The 20,856-nt window shown below is 48.3% G+C and overlaps 1 protein-coding gene across 2 annotated transcripts in view; it reads right to left on the bottom strand.

Moving 5' to 3' along the window:
- LOC115636748 (protein-arginine deiminase type-3-like) overlaps positions 1-20,577 on the bottom strand; it is a 39,135-nt gene extending 18,558 nt beyond the window's left edge. Inside the window, exons 1-6 of one of the 2 annotated variants that reach the window (XM_030537210.1) lie at positions 20,413-20,577; positions 5,317-5,404; positions 4,162-4,234; positions 3,200-3,261; positions 1,980-2,097; positions 663-788 (exon numbers count right to left, since the gene is read on the bottom strand). In XM_030537210.1, the coding sequence (XP_030393070.1) occupies positions 663-788; positions 1,980-2,097; positions 3,200-3,261; positions 4,162-4,234; positions 5,317-5,404; positions 20,413-20,504 (559 nt within the window). In that variant the 5' untranslated portion in view covers positions 20,505-20,577. Of the gene's footprint in view, positions 1-662; positions 789-1,979; positions 2,098-3,199; positions 3,262-4,161; positions 4,235-5,223; positions 5,405-20,412 lie in introns of both variants that reach the window. The other variant, XM_030537209.1, reaches the window with a different exon arrangement.
- Between the last annotated feature and the right edge of the window lie 279 nt (positions 20,578-20,856).

Genomic DNA, 20,856 nt, shown 5'->3' with positions numbered 1-20,856 from the left:
GGGAGGGGGATGAGCAGACCCAGCTGGGCAGCGGGCCGGAGATTCCTTGCCCTGTCCAAGCCTGAGCACTGCTGGAAGGATGCTGGCAGGCTCTGGAGTAGGAGGGAAGACACAGGGAAAAGCCACTGGAGCCTGCTTTGGCTGGGGGAATAGCTTTGTTTTGATATGCTGCGGGGTTTGTGCCTGACAAATAAAACTGTGCCCTGCAGAAAGGGCCGGGCCAGCTTTGGGGCCTGTCGTTGGTCTTCCCTGAGCTGGGGAGCCAGGCAAGCAGCATGCCGTGTGTGGAAGTGTTTGAGAGACTGGGGCGAAAGTGTGGAGGTAAATGGACATGGATGCAGAGGGCGACCTTCCTGAGGGCAGATTTAGAACTCTATCCTGCTCGCCTTGAACTCAGTAGCAAAGCTCCCACAGGCTTCACAGGGAGCAGGAGCAGATCCTTGGATGGATTCAATATTCCAGCCAATTTTTACTAAAACCCTCTTCCGCTTTCTTGCAGCAGGCTGTTGAAGTGCTACCGCTCTCCAGAGTAGGTTATCAGGTCATGAAAGACTGCAGGGTACCGCGGCGGCACACAGGCAGAGAGAATTCTAGACACTCCGCGTGTCTCGGTCCGGAGCTGTGATTCCAAGCCCGCAGCAGCCAGAAGGCCAGATACTCACCCCGAGCATGGAAAACTCCCACTTTGTCTGCATCTGACACGGAAATGTGAAGAACCAACTTGTGGTCGTCAAAGATTGCATCGGGGCCTTGAGTTCTCAAGATCATACATGACATGTCCCGAAGGTCTGAGGGTAAGAGGAGACCAAAAGAGAAAAGAGTGGGGCTTATTAAAGCAGCTGCTTTCAGATTTGGACCATCAGGTCTCTGGAACCTAACATTCAACTACTGCCTATCAGCCTGGCCCCACCGATGTCACTGGATCTAGGCCAATGTACACTCTCTGGTCCATAGTGTAGGTGATCCCCCTATAGAAACTCTACCCCTCAGGTAATGCTAGGACCGATGGGATCCTTGTATATATACCAACTGTATAAAGAAGGGATGGGGAAATCACTTCTTCTAGGCTGGTGCTAAAGGAGGAAGTTGCAGCTCATTCTGAAGCTATGAGGTTAGAGCATTGGAACATGGGACCCCTGTGCTTTGCCCACCCCTTCGGTTTCCATTGTGTTCCTTTTTTCAGGTGTGGGTTAGGGAAGGCTGTACGCTCTATTGTCAAGCCAGGTGTCTCTTGTTTAGCATTGGAGACACAGAGGTGACCCTCCAAAAATCAAAACTAGAAGTGGTTGGGTACCCAAGAGAGAGAAGAAGAGATATGCCCCCTTGACTATTCCATTCAACAGGGTTATTTTCAAGAGACTTGTGCCTTAAGCTTAGCAGCATCACAATGTAAAATAAACCCCCTCACCCCCCCGGACATCTTGAACATGCTGTTCCATAAGAGGCAGCCAACATCTAGCCTGCCCGAGAAGGTAGACTAGCTATGGGTTGAAAATTGGCCTAAGCTGGAGCTGTCTCACTGCATGACCAGTAGCCTGTGAGTCACATGGCTCAGTTAGAGGGTTACACTTCTAACATAGCCACTTTGCAAACATTTTTGCAGTTCTTATGATATCATTGAGATACCTTGGATGTACCTGGAGCTGTGTTCGGAATAAGAAAGACATCCTGATAAGCAGCGGTATGAGTGGCCTACCTGGGCATTTTCCAGGGTTTATGTTTTATAGCTCTACTGGTAGCAGTTCATGGATGTGGACCATGAAAATCTAGGCCTAGCTCTGATGAGTGGAGCCCATGAACACTCCTTGGGCTAGTGTCCAGTGTTCGTACACTCACTACTCCCTTTTATACAGGTGTAGTTTCTTCTTAGGACTCAGCTAACATCTTGCATTCTGGCCTGACCTGGCTGGCATTTCAGACATTCTGCATCATCTGATTAATGCCCATTCCAAAAGCAGTGATCCATTCCCAGCCAGTACCTGCATACGATCGAACACAGAAATCCATGTTGTCCATATCCGAGGACTTTGGGTCGTCCCTATCACAGTTCACTAGCAGGATAGCTCCTTGCCCATCTGGGCCCCATGTCCACTCTCTCTGCAGAGGCAACACAGACAGGCTTGGTACGGAAATCAGGAACAAGACCAGTTGGAACCTAATTATTTTCACTACTACAGTAATAAAAGTTGACAGGACAGGCATGTGACATAGCTACTTCCTGTTACGCCAGCCCCTATGGAAACCTCCCAGTTGTTCTCCATGTTACCCAGTGCCAAGTCAGAAATATATGAACTTCACACACACACACACACACACACACACACACACACTGTTGTAAGGCAAGTGCTATGGTTTGAGCATAGGACTGGGAGCCAGGGTCCTACTGATACAGCTGGGTGGAGGACTGTCTTCCCGTCCCAGGAAACTTTCTGATATATCAACAAAATTAGTGTCAATGGAAACACTTCAATCATTTAGAAACATTTTGGTTACTACTTTTACTATAATCAGCTTAAAATTTCTACATGAAACCCAGAAAACTAATACTTTCCATCTTGGAAATGTCAAAACCAAATGTTAACAATCTCCAAACTTTTCAGACTTTTTTTCCAAGGCAAAAAAATTGTCAAAACTGACCCTTTCCTGTGAAGTTTCTGTTTTGATGAACTGACATTTTCCAACAACAACAACAACAAATTCACTTAGGGCCTGTCTACACAGGGACACTCGGGAAAATTAATCCAAATTAACTAAAGATGTAAATTTTAAATCGATTAGTGCATTAAACCCCTTTGTAGAAGCTCTTATTCATAATGAATTCATTTTCATTTAATTAACTTCCAAAGTGAATTAATAAACTGAATTAAGGCCACTTTAATTCTGAACAAGCATGTTCACACAGGGGTTTAATGTCGTTTAATTCCACTTAAACTTCACACCTTTAATTAATTCAGAATAATTTTTCTGAGCATCCCCATGTAGACAAACCCCCTAAATAACACTGTTGTAGCTTCTTTAATGCTCCCTGCAGGTCACAAGCTGGTGCTCTAGGCTGCAGCCAACTGTACTAGATAAACCATGATCCATAGCATGTCTCCTTTACATTTGATACTTTGCTGGGGAGCTCTGGGGTGTTCAGCTCAGAATTTACTCAGCCTACTGGTCTCCCTTATTCGGTACAAAGATGAATCATACTTACCTTATCTGCTGTTTTCCTCTTCGCCGCCCCACTGCGAGTTGTATCAGCATCCAGGGAGATGTCTGCAGTGGCCCAAGAGAAGGAGAGAACCCATCAGGCTGGAAGGCACTGAGAACCAATGAACTGGACTTGACCACGTTCTCGCCAGGCTTGGGATCTTCAGTACCAAAAGCAGAGGTAGCTGAGGATCCTTCGGTGGGTACGTACCATTATAGGCTTCTTTAAAAGCGGGCAACCCCCATAGCCACAGGGCAAAACAAGACCTGGAGTGAACACAGCTCAATGGGGAGAGGTGGGAGCTACAAGGGAACTGGTCTCCGTTAAAGCACGGGGCTCAGATCAGCTAGCCTGTCCCTATGAGCAGGGCTGCTTGAACATTTTCCATCACAACTGTCTTTGACTAAATGAAAGTATTCACGAAAAGCATTTGCTTTCCACAGAACATTTTCATTTTTTTCGTTGAAAAAACAGAACACCCAAAACCTGAAATATTTCCAATCTGTGGGAATGCTGCCATGATGCCTTATGGGAGTTGTAGTCCAAGTGCCTCTTATCCCCATTATCCCTTGTGGTCCAGGCTCCTGGCTGGGCTGCATCTCCCAGGATGCACCATTGCCAGCGACAGCCATAATGCACCAGCCCCCTCCCCAACGGGGAGACAGTGGTGCTTTCTGGGAGATGTAGTTTAACCAGAGATCCTAGCCTAGAGAGGAGAATGAGAGCATGAGGCACCCAAACTATAAGTCCCATGAGTCATTGTTGCAGCATTTCCAAATGGAAATATTTTGGCTTTTGAATTTCCACTGAAAAATTGAAATTTCTGTGCCCCACTTCCACCCTCCTCCACACATATTTTTGCCAGAGTACCCAGAAACCAGCATAAAAAATGTGTCCTCCCACCCAAGGGAGTGGCACGTTGGGGCTGAGTTTATTGAACAGATGGATTCTTAGGTTCTACTTACCAACACAGGTAAGGTAGAGCATGGCTCTGTGCATAGGAGGCCCCCCATCCTGCCCATAGTATGAAATCCTAACCTGCAAAAGACACCGCAATCAGCACGACCACTTTCAGGACACTGTCGCCTGTAGCGAAGCTAAGAGTAAAACAGATAGAGGCTTGGGACATAACACTGCCACGGATGAGACCAGAATGAGAGTCTTGCACGTGGTCTTCCACTTTCGACGCTGGGAGCAACTGGGAGTGTAGATGACTCCTTCATTAAAATCCATTATTTTAAGACAGAGAGGATGGTCATGTGGCTTGGGACCTGGGCCGGGACTCAGGAGGTCTGGGCTCAATCCGTGGCTCTGTGCCATCAGGCAAGTCCCTTATTCTCTCTGTCTCTGTTCCCCATCTGTGAAATGAGGATTATACTTCCTTTATACCACTGCCTATCTTCTCCATTTAGACCAGTGGTTTTCAACCTGTGGTCCGCAGACCCTTGGGGGTCAGCAGACTATGTCTAAGATTTCCAAAGGGGTCCTCACCTCCATTCAACATTTTTGAGGGGTCTGCAAATGCAAAACATCTTGAAAACCACTAATTTAGGCAGCTCTTGTGGGCAGGGACGGTCTCTCACTTGTGTTCGTACAGCACCTCGCACAAGGCGACCTGTCAGTGCTACTGTAATACAAATACTAATGCAGATTAGAGTCCTATTGCTCCCTCATGGAAATGCACAACAGGATAATGAGGCTAAATAATAAACACCCCAAAGCAGCAGGTCCAGGCTGCTGAAATGAAGCGGTTTTACAACTGGGCTGTTCTCTCGGTCAGTGAGGTGACGGAAGTCCCGTATGAGAATGCATCACCCAGGGATTCATGGGATACCCCACTCAAACACCCAGGACGTGGGCACCCTTAGCAAGCAGACATTTCACCAGCCAAGGCACAGTGTCTGCTGACCTACTTCAAACACCCTCTTGCCTGGTCCAAGACCTGAGTAACAGCTCTTTGCTCCTGTGTTAGTGGAAGTTTGACATTGTGTTTTCCATGGGTGCGTCCCCCTCCACGACAAAATCACCTTGTTATCATTGACAGCATCGCTTGGTGCCTTCATAGTCACCACCACCTCCACCCCGACATCCAGGGGCCATCTGGGCACGCACGTCGGTACCTTGGCAACTTGAGGGTTGTGGACAATATAGACGTCAACATCAGGGGTGCCACGGACGTCGAACGACGTGGCGTCCTTCGGGGCTGATCTGAGGCAGAGGATGACATTCAGTTACTGGCGCAGCTGGAAATCCCGTCCGCTCCCGATGTCAGCTCCGTAAAGACGCTATGGAGCCAGACAACTACACTGTGGTCTTGTGACCGCTCCTGTTCTAAGGCGAGGGAATTCCGCAGTAAAGACAGACTGTGGGTGCAGTAAGTGGCACCCACGGAAGCTTCTGCTGTAAACTGCACGAATCCGTACCCCATGATGGAGGAGACGTGCTGAGCAGATTTTATTCAGTATTTTGGTGTGGGCAGGTACAGCTGAGATCTGGTGTCAAAAGCTGCACAAAAGAAACTGATGCCGGCAGCAGTTCTCAACCGGGGGTACATTTACCCTTGGGAGTATGCGGAGATCTTCCAGGGGTACAACTCATCTAGATATTTGCCTAGTTTTACAACAGGCTACATAAAAAGCACAAGCGAAGTCAATGCAAACTAAAATTTCACACAGTGACTTGTATATCGAGCAGTATAAACCATACACGGAAATGTAAGTACAATATTTATATTCCAATTGATTTATTTTATAATTATATGGTTAAAAATGAGACAATAAGCAACTCTTCAGTAATCGTGTGCTGTGACACTTTGGTATTTTGATGTCGGATTTTGTCAGCAAGTAGTTTTTAAGTGAAGTGAAACTTGGGGGAGCACAAGACAAATGGGACTCCTGAAAGGGGTACAGTCATCTGGAAAGGCTCAGAGCCACTGGTGCACGAGTAGTCTTACTGGTCCTGCAAAACCCAGGGACTATGCTACTTATCCGTGAGCACCATTAACTGTATACACACATTCACTCATGTAATATTTCCCCAATTTACATCAAGTTTTTGACCCACAATTGGGAGGCGGGGGAGTGGGTGGTAGGGATCAGCCAGTTCATTTATACCCAAAAAAAAAAATACTTAGAGACTTTACCAATCATCTCAGTGACAGACATGGCAATTTCCTGCAATAGTCTTGGGAAACCTCACTGAATTAAGTTTATGTGTTTGGGGTCCACTGTATTAAATGTATTTTTACATGTGGTTTATGTATTCTTGTGGGTTGGATTCTATGTAGCCTCTCCCTAGGAGGCAGAGGGGGCTTGAACCCTGGGAAGTGTTATGAACTTCAGAGGACTGTAATGAACAACGTGCCAGACAAGAATGGGCTTTGGGGACAAATAGTGTCAAGTGGTTTGCCTGGGGAATCTCTACGGGGAGTTGAATGCAAATTCCCACCTCTGGTTATACAAAAACCCAGGCTTTGGAAGTTGTTTCCTGAGAAGGAGATCACTGTCTGGTGATTGCCTGTTCTTGGAAGCTCAAGGTCAAAGGCCCAAGTGGTAGAAAGGAAAGATTAACACTATGTCTGCACGACATCATTCACAGCAGCGCCAGCTTCACCGATGTCACACTTCTGGTGAAGATGCTCTAAGCCGGCGGGAGAGAGCTCTTTCATTGGCTTAATAACTCCTGCCTTCGTGAGAGGCGGTAGCTATGTCTGCGGGAGAAGTTCTCCAACTGCCATGGCACTGTCTACACGGACGCTTAGTCGGTGTAACTTGCGGCGCTCGGATGCATCGATTATTCACACCCCTGAGCACTGTAAGTTGCACCAAAGTGATTTGTAGTGTGGACGTAGCCTGAGCTATTCATGATGGTGTTAATTCTTATCTAAGGCTGCTATGTAACCACACCATGTGTTGGAGTTTGAAGGACTGCCTCCTACCAGAGCCCCTGCCAGAGTTGGGGGGTGATCTCTGGTAGGCTTATTAGCGCATGTGCAGGATCTTTATTATTTTAATGTTTTCTCTGTAATGCTTTTAGCTTAAGAATGAAGGTGCTTGCTTAGAAAGGATGTGTGGTAACTTGAGACTGCTGGCAGTTACATTGTTCATAGCCTCCTAAGAGAAAGCAAAGTGCAGATGCTGGCCCGTTTAAGCAACCTGGCTTGCTGGGGATATCACGGGATAGGCAGAGAATTCTGCAGCCTGGAAAAAAACCGAATCAGGAGGAAGAGAGACACTGGTCTCTGCCCAAGAAAGATGATGGCTGAGGAGCCAGGAGTGGGTGCCCTTGAGAGACCTCGGAGGGGGAACAGAGGTGCAGTTGCCCTAACTTGTGACAAGTTTGATCCCCATTTCTCTGGGTACAGTTGTGGCAGCTTGTAGGAATTAGACGTTGGTAATACCACACTGGAGAGTGGTAATAAATCTGCCTATAAACCCGATGCCTTCTCTTGTGGTTGGAATTAGCAACGCTTTCTTATGCTCTGTAAATGCCTTATTCCATGGGGTGGTTTCCTGAGCAAAGTTAGAGCATTGGAAGTGTGCAGGGGTGCGTATAGGAATACGTGGATCTTTATCAATCTAAGGGATTTCTATGGCTAACATTGCCACAGTATCTGAGCGTCTCAGAATTTAATGTACAGATGTGGAACTGAGGCACAGAGAGATGAAGGGTCTCGGAGACACTGAGGCTTAGAGAGACTAAAAAGTACCTAAGTGACTTAGGAGCCTAAGTCTCATTAAAAATCACCAGGGCCTAGGAGGAAAGCTGGGAGAAATATCTCTGACAAATAGCTGTTTGAGGAAAAATTAAGATTTGGTCAACTGGAAAGTATTGACAAATTTGACATGACTAGTTTGAGCCATTCACAAAGTGGCCCGATGAGGAGGAGGAGGTAGCAGTGGTAGAAGACTGCTCAGCAGTCTTAGCTCAGTGGTGAGGGCCCTCACCTAGGACGGGGGAGACCCACGTTCAGAATCTCTGCTCTGGAACAAGCCCACAATGAACTTTTTCAATTCAAGGAAAAATCTGAAACATTTCAGATGCAGTTCGACTCACACCATTTGTTTCAGAACTGCCAACGCACCGAAAATCAGTTATTTGCCCAGCTCTGCATCAGAGTCTAAGTGACTTAGGCACTTTTTAAATGATCCCCTAAGTGACTTGCCCATGATTACACAGGAAGTCTGTGGCAGAGAAAGGAATTGAACCTGGGACCATAAAAAGCTTGCTGCATCTTTCACAGGTCTATATCATAGAATTGGAAGGGACCTCGAGGGGTCATCTAGTCCAGTCCCCTGCACTCATAGCAGGACTAAGTATTATCTAGACCATCCCTGACAGGTGTTTGTCCAACCTGCTCTTAAAAATCTCCAATGATGGAGATTCCACAACCTGCCTAGGCAATTTATTCCAGTGCTTAACCACCCTATCAGGAAGTTTTTCCTAATGTCCAACCTAAACCTCCCTTGCTGCAATTTAAGCCCATTGCTTCTTGTGCTATCCTCAGAGGTTAACAAGAACAATTTTTCTCCCTCCTCCTTGTAACAACCTTCTATGTACTTGAAAACTATTATCATGTCCCCTCTCAGTCTTCTCTTCTCCAGACTAAACAAACCCAATTTTTTCAATCTTCCCTCATAGGTTGTGTTTTCTAGACCTTCAATCGTTTTTGTTGCTCTTCTCTGGACTTTCTCCAATTTGTCCACATCGTTCCTGAAATGTGATGCCCAGAACTGGACACAACACTCCATCTGAGGCCTAATCAGCACAGAGCAGAGCAGAAGAATCACTTCTTGTATCTTGCTTACAACACTCCTGTTAATACATCCCAGAATGACGTTTGCTTTTTTTGTAGCAGTGTTACATGTTGACTCATATTTAGCTTGTGATCCACTATGACCCCCCACATCCCTTTCTGCAGTGCTCCTTCCTAGTCAGTCATTTCCCCTTGGGTATGTTTGCAATTGATGTTTCCTTCCTAAGTGGAGCACTTTGCATTTGTCCTTAGTGAATTTCATCCTATTTACTTCAAACCATTTCTCCAGATCATTTTGAATTTTAATCCTATCCTCCAAAGAACTTGCAACCCCTTCCAGCTTGTTATCGTCCGCAAACTATATAAATGTACTCTCTATGCCATTATCTAAATCACTGATGAAAATATTAAACAGAACTGGACCCAGAACCGATCCCTGTGGGACTCCACTCGTTATGCCCTTCCAGCAGGACTTTGAACCAGTGATAACTACTCTCTCAGAATGATTTTCCAACCAGTTATGCACCCACCTTATAGTAGCACCATCTAAGTTGTATTTCCCTAGGTTGTTTATGAGAAGATCACACGAGACAGTATCAAAAGCTTTACTAAAGTCAAGATATACCACATCTACCACTTCTCCATCCACAAGGCTTGTTACCCTGTCAGAGAAAGCTATTAAATTGGGTGTGACACAATTTCTTCTTGACAAATCCATGCTGACTATTATTTATCACCTTATTATCTTATAGGTGTTTGCAAATTGATTATTTAATTATTTGCTCCATTTCTGAGTACTGAAGTTAAGATGACTGGTCTGTAATTCCCTGGGTTGTCCTTATTCCTCTTTTTACAGACTGGCACTATATTTGCCCTTTTCCAGTCCTCTGGAGTCTCTCCTGTCTTCCATGGCTTTTCAAAGATCATCACTAATGGCTCAGATATCTCCTCAGTCAGCTCCTCGAGTATTCTAGGATGTATTTCATCAGGCCCTGGTGACTTGAAGACACGCCATAAAGCAGAGCACTTCTGGTTGACCAGAGACAATCGAGTCCATGTGAAAAGGGACAACTATGCATTCAATTCAATCATTCAGATGCATGTTTTCAACTCCCCTTCTAACCAGTAACAGCGGAATGGCCCCTTGGAGCCATCAGTGGCAGAGGACCCCTGTCACAATTGGGAGCCCTAACTTGTCATTCAGAATCCACCTTTCCTATTAACTCCCATGAGTCACGGTCTTAGCACGGTCTCTGTGCTTAGGGTGAGGATCCTTCCTGTGGCAGCCACGCAAACCTCTTCAAGAGAAAACATTCATCACATCTGGCCAGAAGCTGACCCAGGAAACAAGCTGTTGCCAAACAGGTCGAGTTAAGATTTCCTGCTAATCAACAGAGCAGAGCAAACAAGCTTATCCCAGCCCTTTTCTACAGATGGAGGAACCTGCCTGCTTGCTGGCAGGCCCTGGCTTGTGTTGCCATTTGGCAGTGCAGGTCAGGAAGGAGATAGGCATTCCAAAGGCACAGTTCTCCCAGCACATCCTCCTCACATCAGCAGAAAGTGCTGCCCTGCCCCGGTCATCGGCAGGAGGTGACAATGACCAGTAGCGCTACCTGGTTCCCAGCAAACAAGGGGTTAAACGCTGCTCAGTTTTCCCCTTGTCTGGTGCAGAGTGCGGGGGATGCCTTGGATGGTTGGAATCTGTTCCCAAAGCTCGTAGGCCTGAGCCGAGTCCCAGCTGTTTCCTTCACTTCTTATTAGTTGTGTTACCATGGTCTCTAGGAGTCCCAGGCATGGACTGGGACCCCAATGCACCTGGCGCTGGACAAATCCAGAACAAAAAGACGGCCTCTGCCCCAAGGGGCTTGGATACAGACAGGAGAGTACAAGGAAACACCAAGACACGGATCAGCAGATTGGCAGTGGTCCCAGCACAGCAGCGGCCTAACCATTGCCCAGTTTTTTGTGGGCATCGCAGCAAAGAGAGTCTGGCTTCCTCTTTGTTATAAGGATTAGCCCTTGAGGAAAAGCCTGGCTGAGCCCAGCTGCTTTTTCCTGCCAATTCATGCTGCTCCATTAGCGAGGACGACTGTTTCTGTGGTTGAGGCCCATGACAGACTCGTGTCAGCCCACTGCTTTTCCAGCTGACCGGGAGACAGGTTCCATTGCACTGAGGGAACAGGCGAGCATTGGTCACCAAGCACCGAACAAATGAGATCACATCGCAAAACTCCGTGGCCAGTATGTTGCTGCCTACGTAGATATGGATTAGCAAAGCTTTCCCCACCATGTAGCACCAGCCCCAGTGACTGGGTATTAACTGTTACTCAGAGACTCACAATGGGCTGGGGCACAAAGATGACTCAAGACAGGAGAGCCGAGATGTGAGGCAGGCAAGGAATGCAGCTACCAACCGCAGCCCCTACCTGTGGGTGTTTTCCAGGAAGTTCCCCGCTCTGTTTTGGGACATGATGCTTCTAGCAAAGGCGCCGTAGTTGGCAGTGCTGCCAACCCCAAGTGCTTAAAAACTCATGGGTCAGTCCCCAAAAACTCATTAAAAAAAAAATCACAAGAGAGGAAAAAAAGTGCACGGGGGATTCTTAATCTTTGATATCTGGTTTCTGGGCTGTTTTCCTTTACGCATTTTCCGAATGAACCGTTTTGCCATTTTTGTTTTGGAATAAACCAGGTCCTGTTGAATTGTTTTGCAATTCATTTTGGTTTGGATCTGTTTTCAAAGAAGCTGGGTCCTTTCGAACTGCCATATTCTAATCAAAGCAGCACTCCAAAAAAAACAGCATTTCGAAACGTTTCCTTCTACCCGAACAAAAAGTCTTTTTTGGGTTGTTTTGCTTCAGCAAGAAAAAACAAACCAAGAAAAGAATTGGGTTTGTTTAGTTTGGAAAAGAGAAGACTGAGAGGGGACATGATAGCAGTTTTCAGGTATCTAAAAGGATGTCATCAGGAGGAGGGAGAAAACTTGTTCACCTTAGCCTCCAGTGATAGAACAAGAAGCAATGGGCTTAAACTGCAGCAAGGGAGATTTAGGTTGGACATTAGGGAAAAGTTCCTAACTGTCAGGTAGTTAAACACTGGAATAAATTGCCTAGGGAAGTTGTGGAATCTCCATCTCTGGAGATATTTAAGAGTAGGTTAGATAAAGGTCTATTAGGGATGGTCTAGACAGTATTTGGTCCTGCCGTGAGGGCAGGGGACTGGACTCGATGACCTCTCGAGGTCCCTTCCAGTCCTAGAGTCTATGAGTCTATGAGTAAAAGAGTTTTGTTTCCGTCTGAAACGCAAACCACTTGCATTTGGGATGTTTCAGTTGGGTCACTGCACAGAAAAGCCAGTGATTCACCCAGCTCTAATTGCGTGCATTCCACATCACCTGGTGCTTGATTTCTTCAGTTTGGCAACCCTGCCGTATGCCAGTCACGCTCAGAACCGCACCCTGTGCCCCCCTTCTCCAGGCCTGGTGGTGGCAGTTACACAACAGTGACGCTCCCCTCCCTTCCTCTGATCCCAAGGACAGCCTGAGTTCTAAATTTACGGGATGAATCAGTGACACTCCAGGCCATTCTCTGAGCCATCTAGAGGGCCACCCAGATGATTCAGGGGACCCAGGGCAAAGCAATTTCAGGGCCCCCTTCCATAAAAAAAAAAAGTTCCAATCTATAGAATACTATATTTTCATGGGGGGCCCTGCAGGGCCTGGGGCAAATGGCCCCACTTGCCCCCCCACCCCCCCGGGCAGCCCTGGCCATCTATAAAACTATTAGCCCATGTACTTCCCTCTGAGGTAGCCCAGGGAAAAGGAAATGGCAGGAGAGAGATCACTTGATCATTACCTGTTAGGTTAACTCCCTCTGGGGCACCTGGCATTGGCCACTGTCGGTAGACAGGATACTGGGCTAGATGGACCTTTGGTCTGACCCAGTATGGCCGTTCTTATGTTCTTATGAAACCAAGAGCAACTCGAACCCTTTGCCCTCTATTCCCTTAACACGGACAAGGCTCCCTTCTGCATTTAACTCCAAATAGCTGCCTGAAGGGAATTGGCATCTGCAGCATATACAGGGTGACCAGACAGCAAGTGTGAAAAATCAGGACAGTGGGGGGGGGGAGGTACTAGAAACCTATATAAGAAAAAGACCCCAAAATCCCTATAAAATCAGGACATTTGGTCACCCTAAGCATGTAGCACAGGGAGCTTTGAGGAAGCCATAGTCCTGAGCAACTGGACAGGCTGTGGAGGAGCTTTCAGAGTAGCAGCCGTGTTAGTCTGTATCCGCAAAAAGAACAGGAGGACTTGTGGCACCTTAGAGACTAACACATTTATTTCAGCATGAGCTTTGGTGAGCTACAGCCCACTTCTTCAGATGTATAGACTGGAACACACAGACAGGAGATATTTAGACATACAGAGAACACGAAAAGGTGGAAGTATGCATACCACCAGGAAGATTCTAATCATCAGCAGGAGAAAAAAAGAAAACATTTGAAGTGATAATCGAGATGACCCATAGAAGGTGTGAGGAGAACTTAACATAGGGAAATAGATTCAATTAGTGTAATGACCCAGGAGCTGTTGTATTTATTTAGATGGAATATAGGGGCCAAAGGTGTTAACATCATCCAGTCACTGTCCAATGTTAAGCAGTGTTTGGTATACAGAGACCTCGGTCTGCTTAGTACCACGGCAAACACACCATTAGAAACCCTTTTAGCCCTTTATTAAGGATACAGGAAAAGATAGTTAAAGCATCCAAAATGTACTGTATTAAATAAAACTCTTTTTAGCAACATCCCTTGTTCCCTTTCCTTGAGCTGGAGGGAGTTTTTAGAAGAAAACCCCTTTGTTGGACAGTCTCTCTGCTAATATCAGAGATGATCATCACTGTCCTTTGGGGCAAGAGAGAAGTTAGCCGAGAGGGGCTGAAGGTGCTGCTGTTGTTAAAGTCCGATCCTGTTTCATCCCAGATGGTGGTTGGAATTCGGCTGGAGCTGGTGGAGATAGCCATGTCATCTGGGTCCAGAGGTGAAAGTAAGCTGGTGCACCGTACCGGGGTGGCCTGGCTTCCCCTGGCGGCAATTTAAAGAGCCTGGGGCTCCCAGCAATGGCTGGAGCCCCAGGCCCTTTAAATAGCCACCAGAGCCCTGCTGCCAGAGCCCTGGGGAAGCGGCAGCAGGGCTCAGGCAGCGATATAAAGGGCTCAAGGCCCCTGCCGCAGCTACCACCCCAGACCCTTTAAATCATCCCTGGAGCCCTGGGGCAGTGGTGGCAGGGTTCCAGCAGCTACTTAAAGGATCCAGGGCTGCAGCAGCCACTACAGTCCTGGCCCTTAAAATAGCCGCCGGAGACCTGCCACCACCTCCCCAGGGCTCCGGGGATGATTTAAAGGGCTCGGGGTAGTAGCAGCAGCTGGAGCCCCGGGCCCTTTAAATCACCGTCCAAGCCCCCGGCTGCCGCTGCTACCCCGGGGCTCTGGCAGTGTGGCTCTGGTGGTGATTTAAAGGGCTCTCGGCTCCCATGGCTGCTACCCTCTGGGGCCTTTTAAATCGCCACCTGAACCCGGTGCTGGAGCCTTGGGATGGTGGCAGCAGGGCTCTGGTGGTGATTTAAAGGGCCAGGGGTTCTCGGCTGACGCTACTGCAGTGGAGCCCTGGGCCCTTTCAAGCTCTGCCAGAGGCCGGGGCCCCCTCTGATGGTGATTTAAAGTGCCCGGGCTCCGCTGCGGTAGTAGCAGCTGGAGCCCCAGGCCATTTAAATCACCCCCAGGGCTCCCAGCTGCCTCTGCAGCTGGTAGCTCCAGGGGTGATTTAAAGGGCCCAGGGCTCCCAGCTGCTGCTACCCTAGCCCCGGCCCCAGGCTCTTTAAATCCTGATTTAAAGCGTCTAAGTATTTAAAGGCCCCGCCTCTTCTGGTAGAGGCCCCGCCCCCTCCTAAGGACTCCAGAATACCGGTAAGTCCTTTAAGTTACTTTCACCCCTGTCTGGGTCCCTCTTGCTGGTCCAGTCTGGTCAGGACATCTCTCAAGATCAGGCTGACAAAGGCACGGGGGTCTCAGGAGATGGTGGGGGAGGCAGCCATGCAGCTTGCTCCAGTAGCCAATTTCTCTCCCAAAGTCTCTTTTCTGAAGGTCCCACAAAGGGAGTGGTGGGCGGAGTGGCCCATTCTGTCATTATCTGGTCCACCCTGTAGGCCTCGTATCCAACACACCACACTTGGTTCACTGATTTTCGGTTCCACACTTTTCTGGTTTACCAGACATGGTCCTAGCACAGTCCTAGCGTTATAGCAATCGGCCTTTTCGTTTGGACCAGTCCAGTCTGTCTCCCTTTCTCCATCCCCATCTGTCATTGGAGGTGATTGTGACATCTTACGACCTCACACTGACTTGACGGTTGAGCTCTCAGTGAGGGTAAATTGGCAGGCCCTGTGACCACAACAGGACCAGGGAGCTGCTGCCGCCAGAAGAGGGATGGAAATAGAGATGGGCCAGGTAGCTCTAGTGTTCAAGATTATAGCAGTATGTTCAAGATTAGGCTTTAATTTGGGGCCCTGAGAGACAGGTGAGCCTGCAGAGGTTGTGGGGAGAAGACCTGAGAGAGGTTGAGCAGGAAGAAGCCCAGAGAAGTAGCCGCAACATGTAGGACTGAGCAGACCGGGGATACTGGTTATAGGATCCCCAGGCTGGAACCTGCATTTCCCTACCAGCCACTGGGATGGTGACACAGGCTGAACAAGAGGACAAAGGATGACTGGAACCCCTGAGCACAGGACGTGCAAGGACCACGGGGCCCAGAATTGGGGCCAGAGATCTGATATAACAACATTGAATGTCTGTTGGTAGGACTTTGTTACTCCAGAAATTATGAAATGGCTGGAGGACCCAATCGTGGGAAGAGGCGGACCACCAGAGGACCAGAGAGGCCGTCAGTAGGGGACACTATATGGGGAGAGCCACTATGCGACACCTGGCCCTGTAGAGACCCTCTAGCGGTGAGTGCACTCCCTTTGTGGGGGCCCCAGTCTCAACTGCGCCCACTAGGGGCTACTGTAATATACATGATGACCATGATGAAGGTCAGGGACTGGACTGTGGCCCAGCACAATTGGCTGCAGGATGAAAATGGAGAAGGAAAGCAGGAGCTGACTGGTTCCCAGAGCAGATGCAGCACAGGCAGCAACGGGGTGAACTTCCCGTATACGGCCCTGCCAGCATGCATCAGCCCTGTGCTGGGGAGACCCTTCCTAAGGGCAAGAGGAGATGGAGTTCAGTGACCATGGGCCATTCAATCCCTGGCCCATCTACTGAGAAAGCTAACAAGGATGCTTGTGTTGGCAGACACCTGTCTCCTATGAACTGTGCTCAATTCAAATAGGCCACCAAACAGCCATTAGATGTGTAATGGTTCCCTCCTGCCCCAAAAGAGGGTCTGTGGAGACTGAACCCCACATCTTTAGATCCAAGACATTGGTCTCTGCCACGTGAGCTAAAGGAGTAACTCCACTGTGTGGTAGCAGTAGAAGGCTTTTATCTCTATGGATCAGGCCCTGGAGGAAGACAGACTTAGCCAGCATGTTACCCATACTAACAACTTCTAATCTTCTTGGACTGAATTTGACACAGTGACAGTTAAGCTGTCTGGAGTGGCTCCAGGCAGCACGAGTGTCAACTCAGGGCAGACTGTTGAGCAGGGCACACAGCACAAATTGGCTATGAGCTCTATACTTAGATTTCACCAATCAAGCATGAGCTCCTCAGGCATTACAACAGCCTTAAGTTAGAGTCACAGACTGTCCCCTTGGGGACTCCAATCTATCTTGCTACCCAGGTAAACCTACCTTTGTGATACATGATCACTTACACCAAAAGTCACAACAATATTCAGGTTACTCCCAGTCCCAAAGAACTGATCATTTACTCCAAGTCAATTGCACCTTAGATCCTACTCCAGGGGTCAGCAACCTCTCAGAAGTGCAGTGCCGAGTCTTCATTTATTCACTCTAATTTAAGGTTTCGCGTGCCAGTCATACATTTTAACATTTTTACAAGGTCTCTTTCTATAAGTCTATGATATAAACTATTGTATGTAAAGTAAATAAGGTTTTTTAAATGTTTAAGAAGCTTCATTTAAAATTAAATTAAACTGCAGAGCCCCCCGGACTGGTGGCCAGGACCCGGGCAGTATGAATGCCACTGAAAATCAGCTCGTGCGCTGCCTTCGGCAATAGGTTGCCTACCCATGTCCTACTCCAAAGACAACACTTGTAGCCAATCCTCTAATAAACTATGGCAGATCTATTAACTAAGGAAAAGAAATGAGTTCTTTAACCTTGTAAATATGATAAACATACACATACCAATGAGTTCCAGCCTTAGAGTTCAAAAGGGGATGGAAGCTGCTGTAATATGCAAGCTCTGTAAGTCCTCCAAGGCTAACCCCGGGCCAAGCACTGGGGATCCCTTGCTTATGCTTAGAAATCTTTGCCCCTCAGAGTCCAAGCATCATAAAGACCCAGTTTCTTCCTGCCAGGGGTTTTTATTCCCTTCCCCCAGAGGTCAAGCTGATGGGACAATTACTCATGCACTTTCGTGGGTGGGGAGCGAGCAATCCACAAAGTCTTTTGTCCTCCGATGTCTCACAATGATTTTTGTGGTGTCGATGGGCCTTCTTTTGTTGGGCAGGACATAATGCCTCGTGGGGCAAACTGGTATATCACACTTGCTAATACTCCTCTCCTAACTGGGGGGGGTTTCCAGTTTCAGAACAAACACTTAACTATTACCCTATAACTAAGCTACGTTTTAGTCATGGGAATTTTTAGTAAAAGTCACGGACAGGTCACGGGCAATAAACAAAAATTCTTGGCCCCTGACCTGTCTGTGACTTTTACTAAAAACACCAGTGAATAAAACTTGGGGAGGGTGTGCTAGCTGCTTGGGGGAGGGTGAAGGGGAGGGGCAGGGGTTGTGGCATGGGACAGGATGAGGGGGGATCCCTGGAAGCGGTGACATCCCCCTCGCACAGCTGCTAGGCGGAGGGGTGGCCAGGCAGCTCTGCGTGCTGCCTCTGTGTGCAGGCACCTCCCCCACAGCTCCCATTGGCTGCAGGTCCCAGCCAATGGGAGCTGCGAAGCCAGCGCTCTGTGTGGACGCAGCCCACAGAGCTCTTAGGTCACGCCTCCACCTAGCAGCTGAGTGAGGGTGATGTCACTGCTTCTGGGGAGCCCCCCAACTAAGCATCATCCAGATCCTGCCTCATCCCATCCGGTGCCCCAACCCCCTGTCCCCTCTGGGGACTCTGGTGCTGGCGGGGAGGGGGGGTCCCCAAGACTGCCCCAGCAGCTGCCGGTGCTCCTGGCACAGGGGCTGCCTGAGCTGCCCCCGAGCCAGGTCCATCAGCCTCTGCAGAAGTCAGAGAGATCACGGAAAGTCACGGAGTCTGTGACCTCAGGGACAAACTCACAGCCTTACTTATAACATGGGATATGGATATGATAAGTGAGATTAATGCAGGCAGCAACTTACAAGCACTTCATAAAGTCTAAACACGTTTATCACTCTAACGCCTAGTTTAACCACACCAGCACAGGTGAGCCAGACTGGTTACCAGCTGTGCATTTCTCAGTGTTCAGGTGAGGCCTCAGGGCCCTGACCTGAGCTGTCACCCGTCTGCCAGCATCCCAGTGACAGAGAGATGCACAGCTCTGTATCCCATCCCGGGAGCCACCCAGCAGCAGCCCTTGGCACTCTGCATGAGGCTGGGGAGGTGGGTAGACCCTCTGTGTGACTGCAAGTGGCAGCAGGAAGTTGCCTCAGACAGACACTCAGTTATTTAATGTCTGGCTTCCTGCCAGGCAGCTGGTGTTGAATAATAGCTACCAGAGGCTTTTTATTCACCTCTGGGTGAGGTCTGGGATAACTCAGGTCACCTGCTCCCTGATAATGAATAGTCCCACCTGAAGATCAGTGTGATACAAGGTAGAGCTTTTCTGTTTCCCCCTGGGAGAGAAATACAATTGCAGATGAACCTTGCATGGGGAAGCCTGGAGTTCAGCTGCAGTTGCAACATGCAGCTACAAATGTTCAGACTTCCAGGGAAGAAGAGGGAGGGACATTACAGGATAACAGATAAAGACAGGTGGGTCTGTCAATAGGGAGGCAAACCTGGAGCTCGGCACTCTAATCTCACCCAACTATTCACTGCAACTTTACCTGATTTCCTACAGCCCTGGGTATCAGACCAGGAGTAATTCCCCCTTCCTTCCTGACCCCAAGGGCTACCATAATACAAATAATAAAAGATGGCACTGCTAGAGATGTTGTGCATTTGGGTCATTTATTAAGTATTTGTATTACAGTAGCATGCAGAGGCCCCAGTCTGGGATCGGTGCCCCCACTGTGCTAGGGGCTGTACATACACATAAGAAGAGAGAGCCCCTACCCTAAAGATCTTACACGTGATGGTAAAGAGTTCCCTGGAAGAAGCTGCTTCCCCTATCTGAGCTGCAGAGTTTCCATTCTAATGCCTGACTTTGCCACTGGTCTACTTCACAGTGCTGCCCGGGAGTGGGGCAATTTGCCCCAGGCCCCTAGGGGCCCCTATGAGAATATATTATTCTATAGTATTGCAACTTTTTTATGGAAGGGGCCCCTGAAATTGCTTTGCCCCAGGCTCCCTGAATCCTCTGGGCAGCCCTGCTGCTCCACAGCTCTGAGCAAGTCACTTAACCAGGCTGCCTCTGAGCTTTCTCCTCTTCCCTTAGTCTCAGTAAATTAACCCTGTGAACTTCCTCCCTCCAGACAAGGTAGGGTGCTGGGGTGAAGAAGCCTCATTATATCCCAGAAAGCTAGAGCAAAATCTCCCCTCCCTCGATCTCGGCCTCTGCTGCGACCAATATGAAAAGCCAAGCACTGCCAGCGGAGAGCTGGGCATCGAAAAGAATGGCAGAGTGCTGCAGCCAAGTAGTTCATCCCTAAGAATAATGCATGCACAAACAGTGTGTGTGCAGAGCATACCAAACAGATCCCCAGCTGGGACAGATCAGCATGGCTCTACTGCCTTCAGGGGAGCTGGGGGCCACTTTGCACCAATGAGGACAAACATGGGTGAAAAATTAGAGACGTCCTTGCATAAAACAGAGCGCAGAGAGGTGGCTCTAAAATAAAAAAAATGAGGACAAACATGCATCTGGAGCCCAACAGAAACTGCCACTTCCCTTATCTGTTTAGTAGTTCCCAGGCTATGTGGCTGGTGGCACCCAGTGTATCATTTTCAGTTTACAATGACATATTTCTAGCTGAGTTCATTCCGAGTTACTTTTAGCATCACTGTCCCCCCTACCTTCCCCAGCCCAGGGAACAGTATCCATTTAAAGCAGACCCCAGTAAAAATCCACATGATCAAACGGATCAGAGAACCGCCAGCTATTAAAGCTCACATTTCTTACCCACGTATGTCAATGGAGATTTCTGTGCCCAGCACGTAAACAGTGCTAGTATGCTGCTGCAAGGACAGCCGTATGGTTCTTTGCTGGGACATGTTTGTACCCTTCTCTCTGCTGCAAGCTTTCTTCTGCTGCTCTCTTTACAATGGATAAGCCAGCATGATCCCATCAAAAAGACATGGGCCAAGTGTCCCACCCCTCCTCTCTCCACTATGGGCTGTGATTAGCTGGAGATAGATGTAATCCCACCTCCAGGATCTCTGCTTGGTGATTGGAGGGGCAGACTGTGAAAGCAGAACTTTGCTTGCTGTGATCAGCTGTTTAGAGGTAAGCAGGAGGTGAAAGAATGGGAGGAAAGAGAGACAGGTTATCTTGGGGAAACACAAATTATCTAACGTGCTGCTGATCTCCAGGGCTGGGAGCAGATCAGCATCCTCTCTGGTGCCT

The sequence above is a fragment of the Gopherus evgoodei genome, chromosome 18, assembly GCF_007399415.2.
Source record: "Gopherus evgoodei ecotype Sinaloan lineage chromosome 18, rGopEvg1_v1.p, whole genome shotgun sequence".
In the NCBI taxonomy this organism is placed as follows: domain Eukaryota; kingdom Metazoa; phylum Chordata; order Testudines; family Testudinidae; genus Gopherus; species Gopherus evgoodei.
Note: the sequence above shows the minus strand (reverse complement) of the source record. Positions and strands in the feature narration are given on the sequence as shown.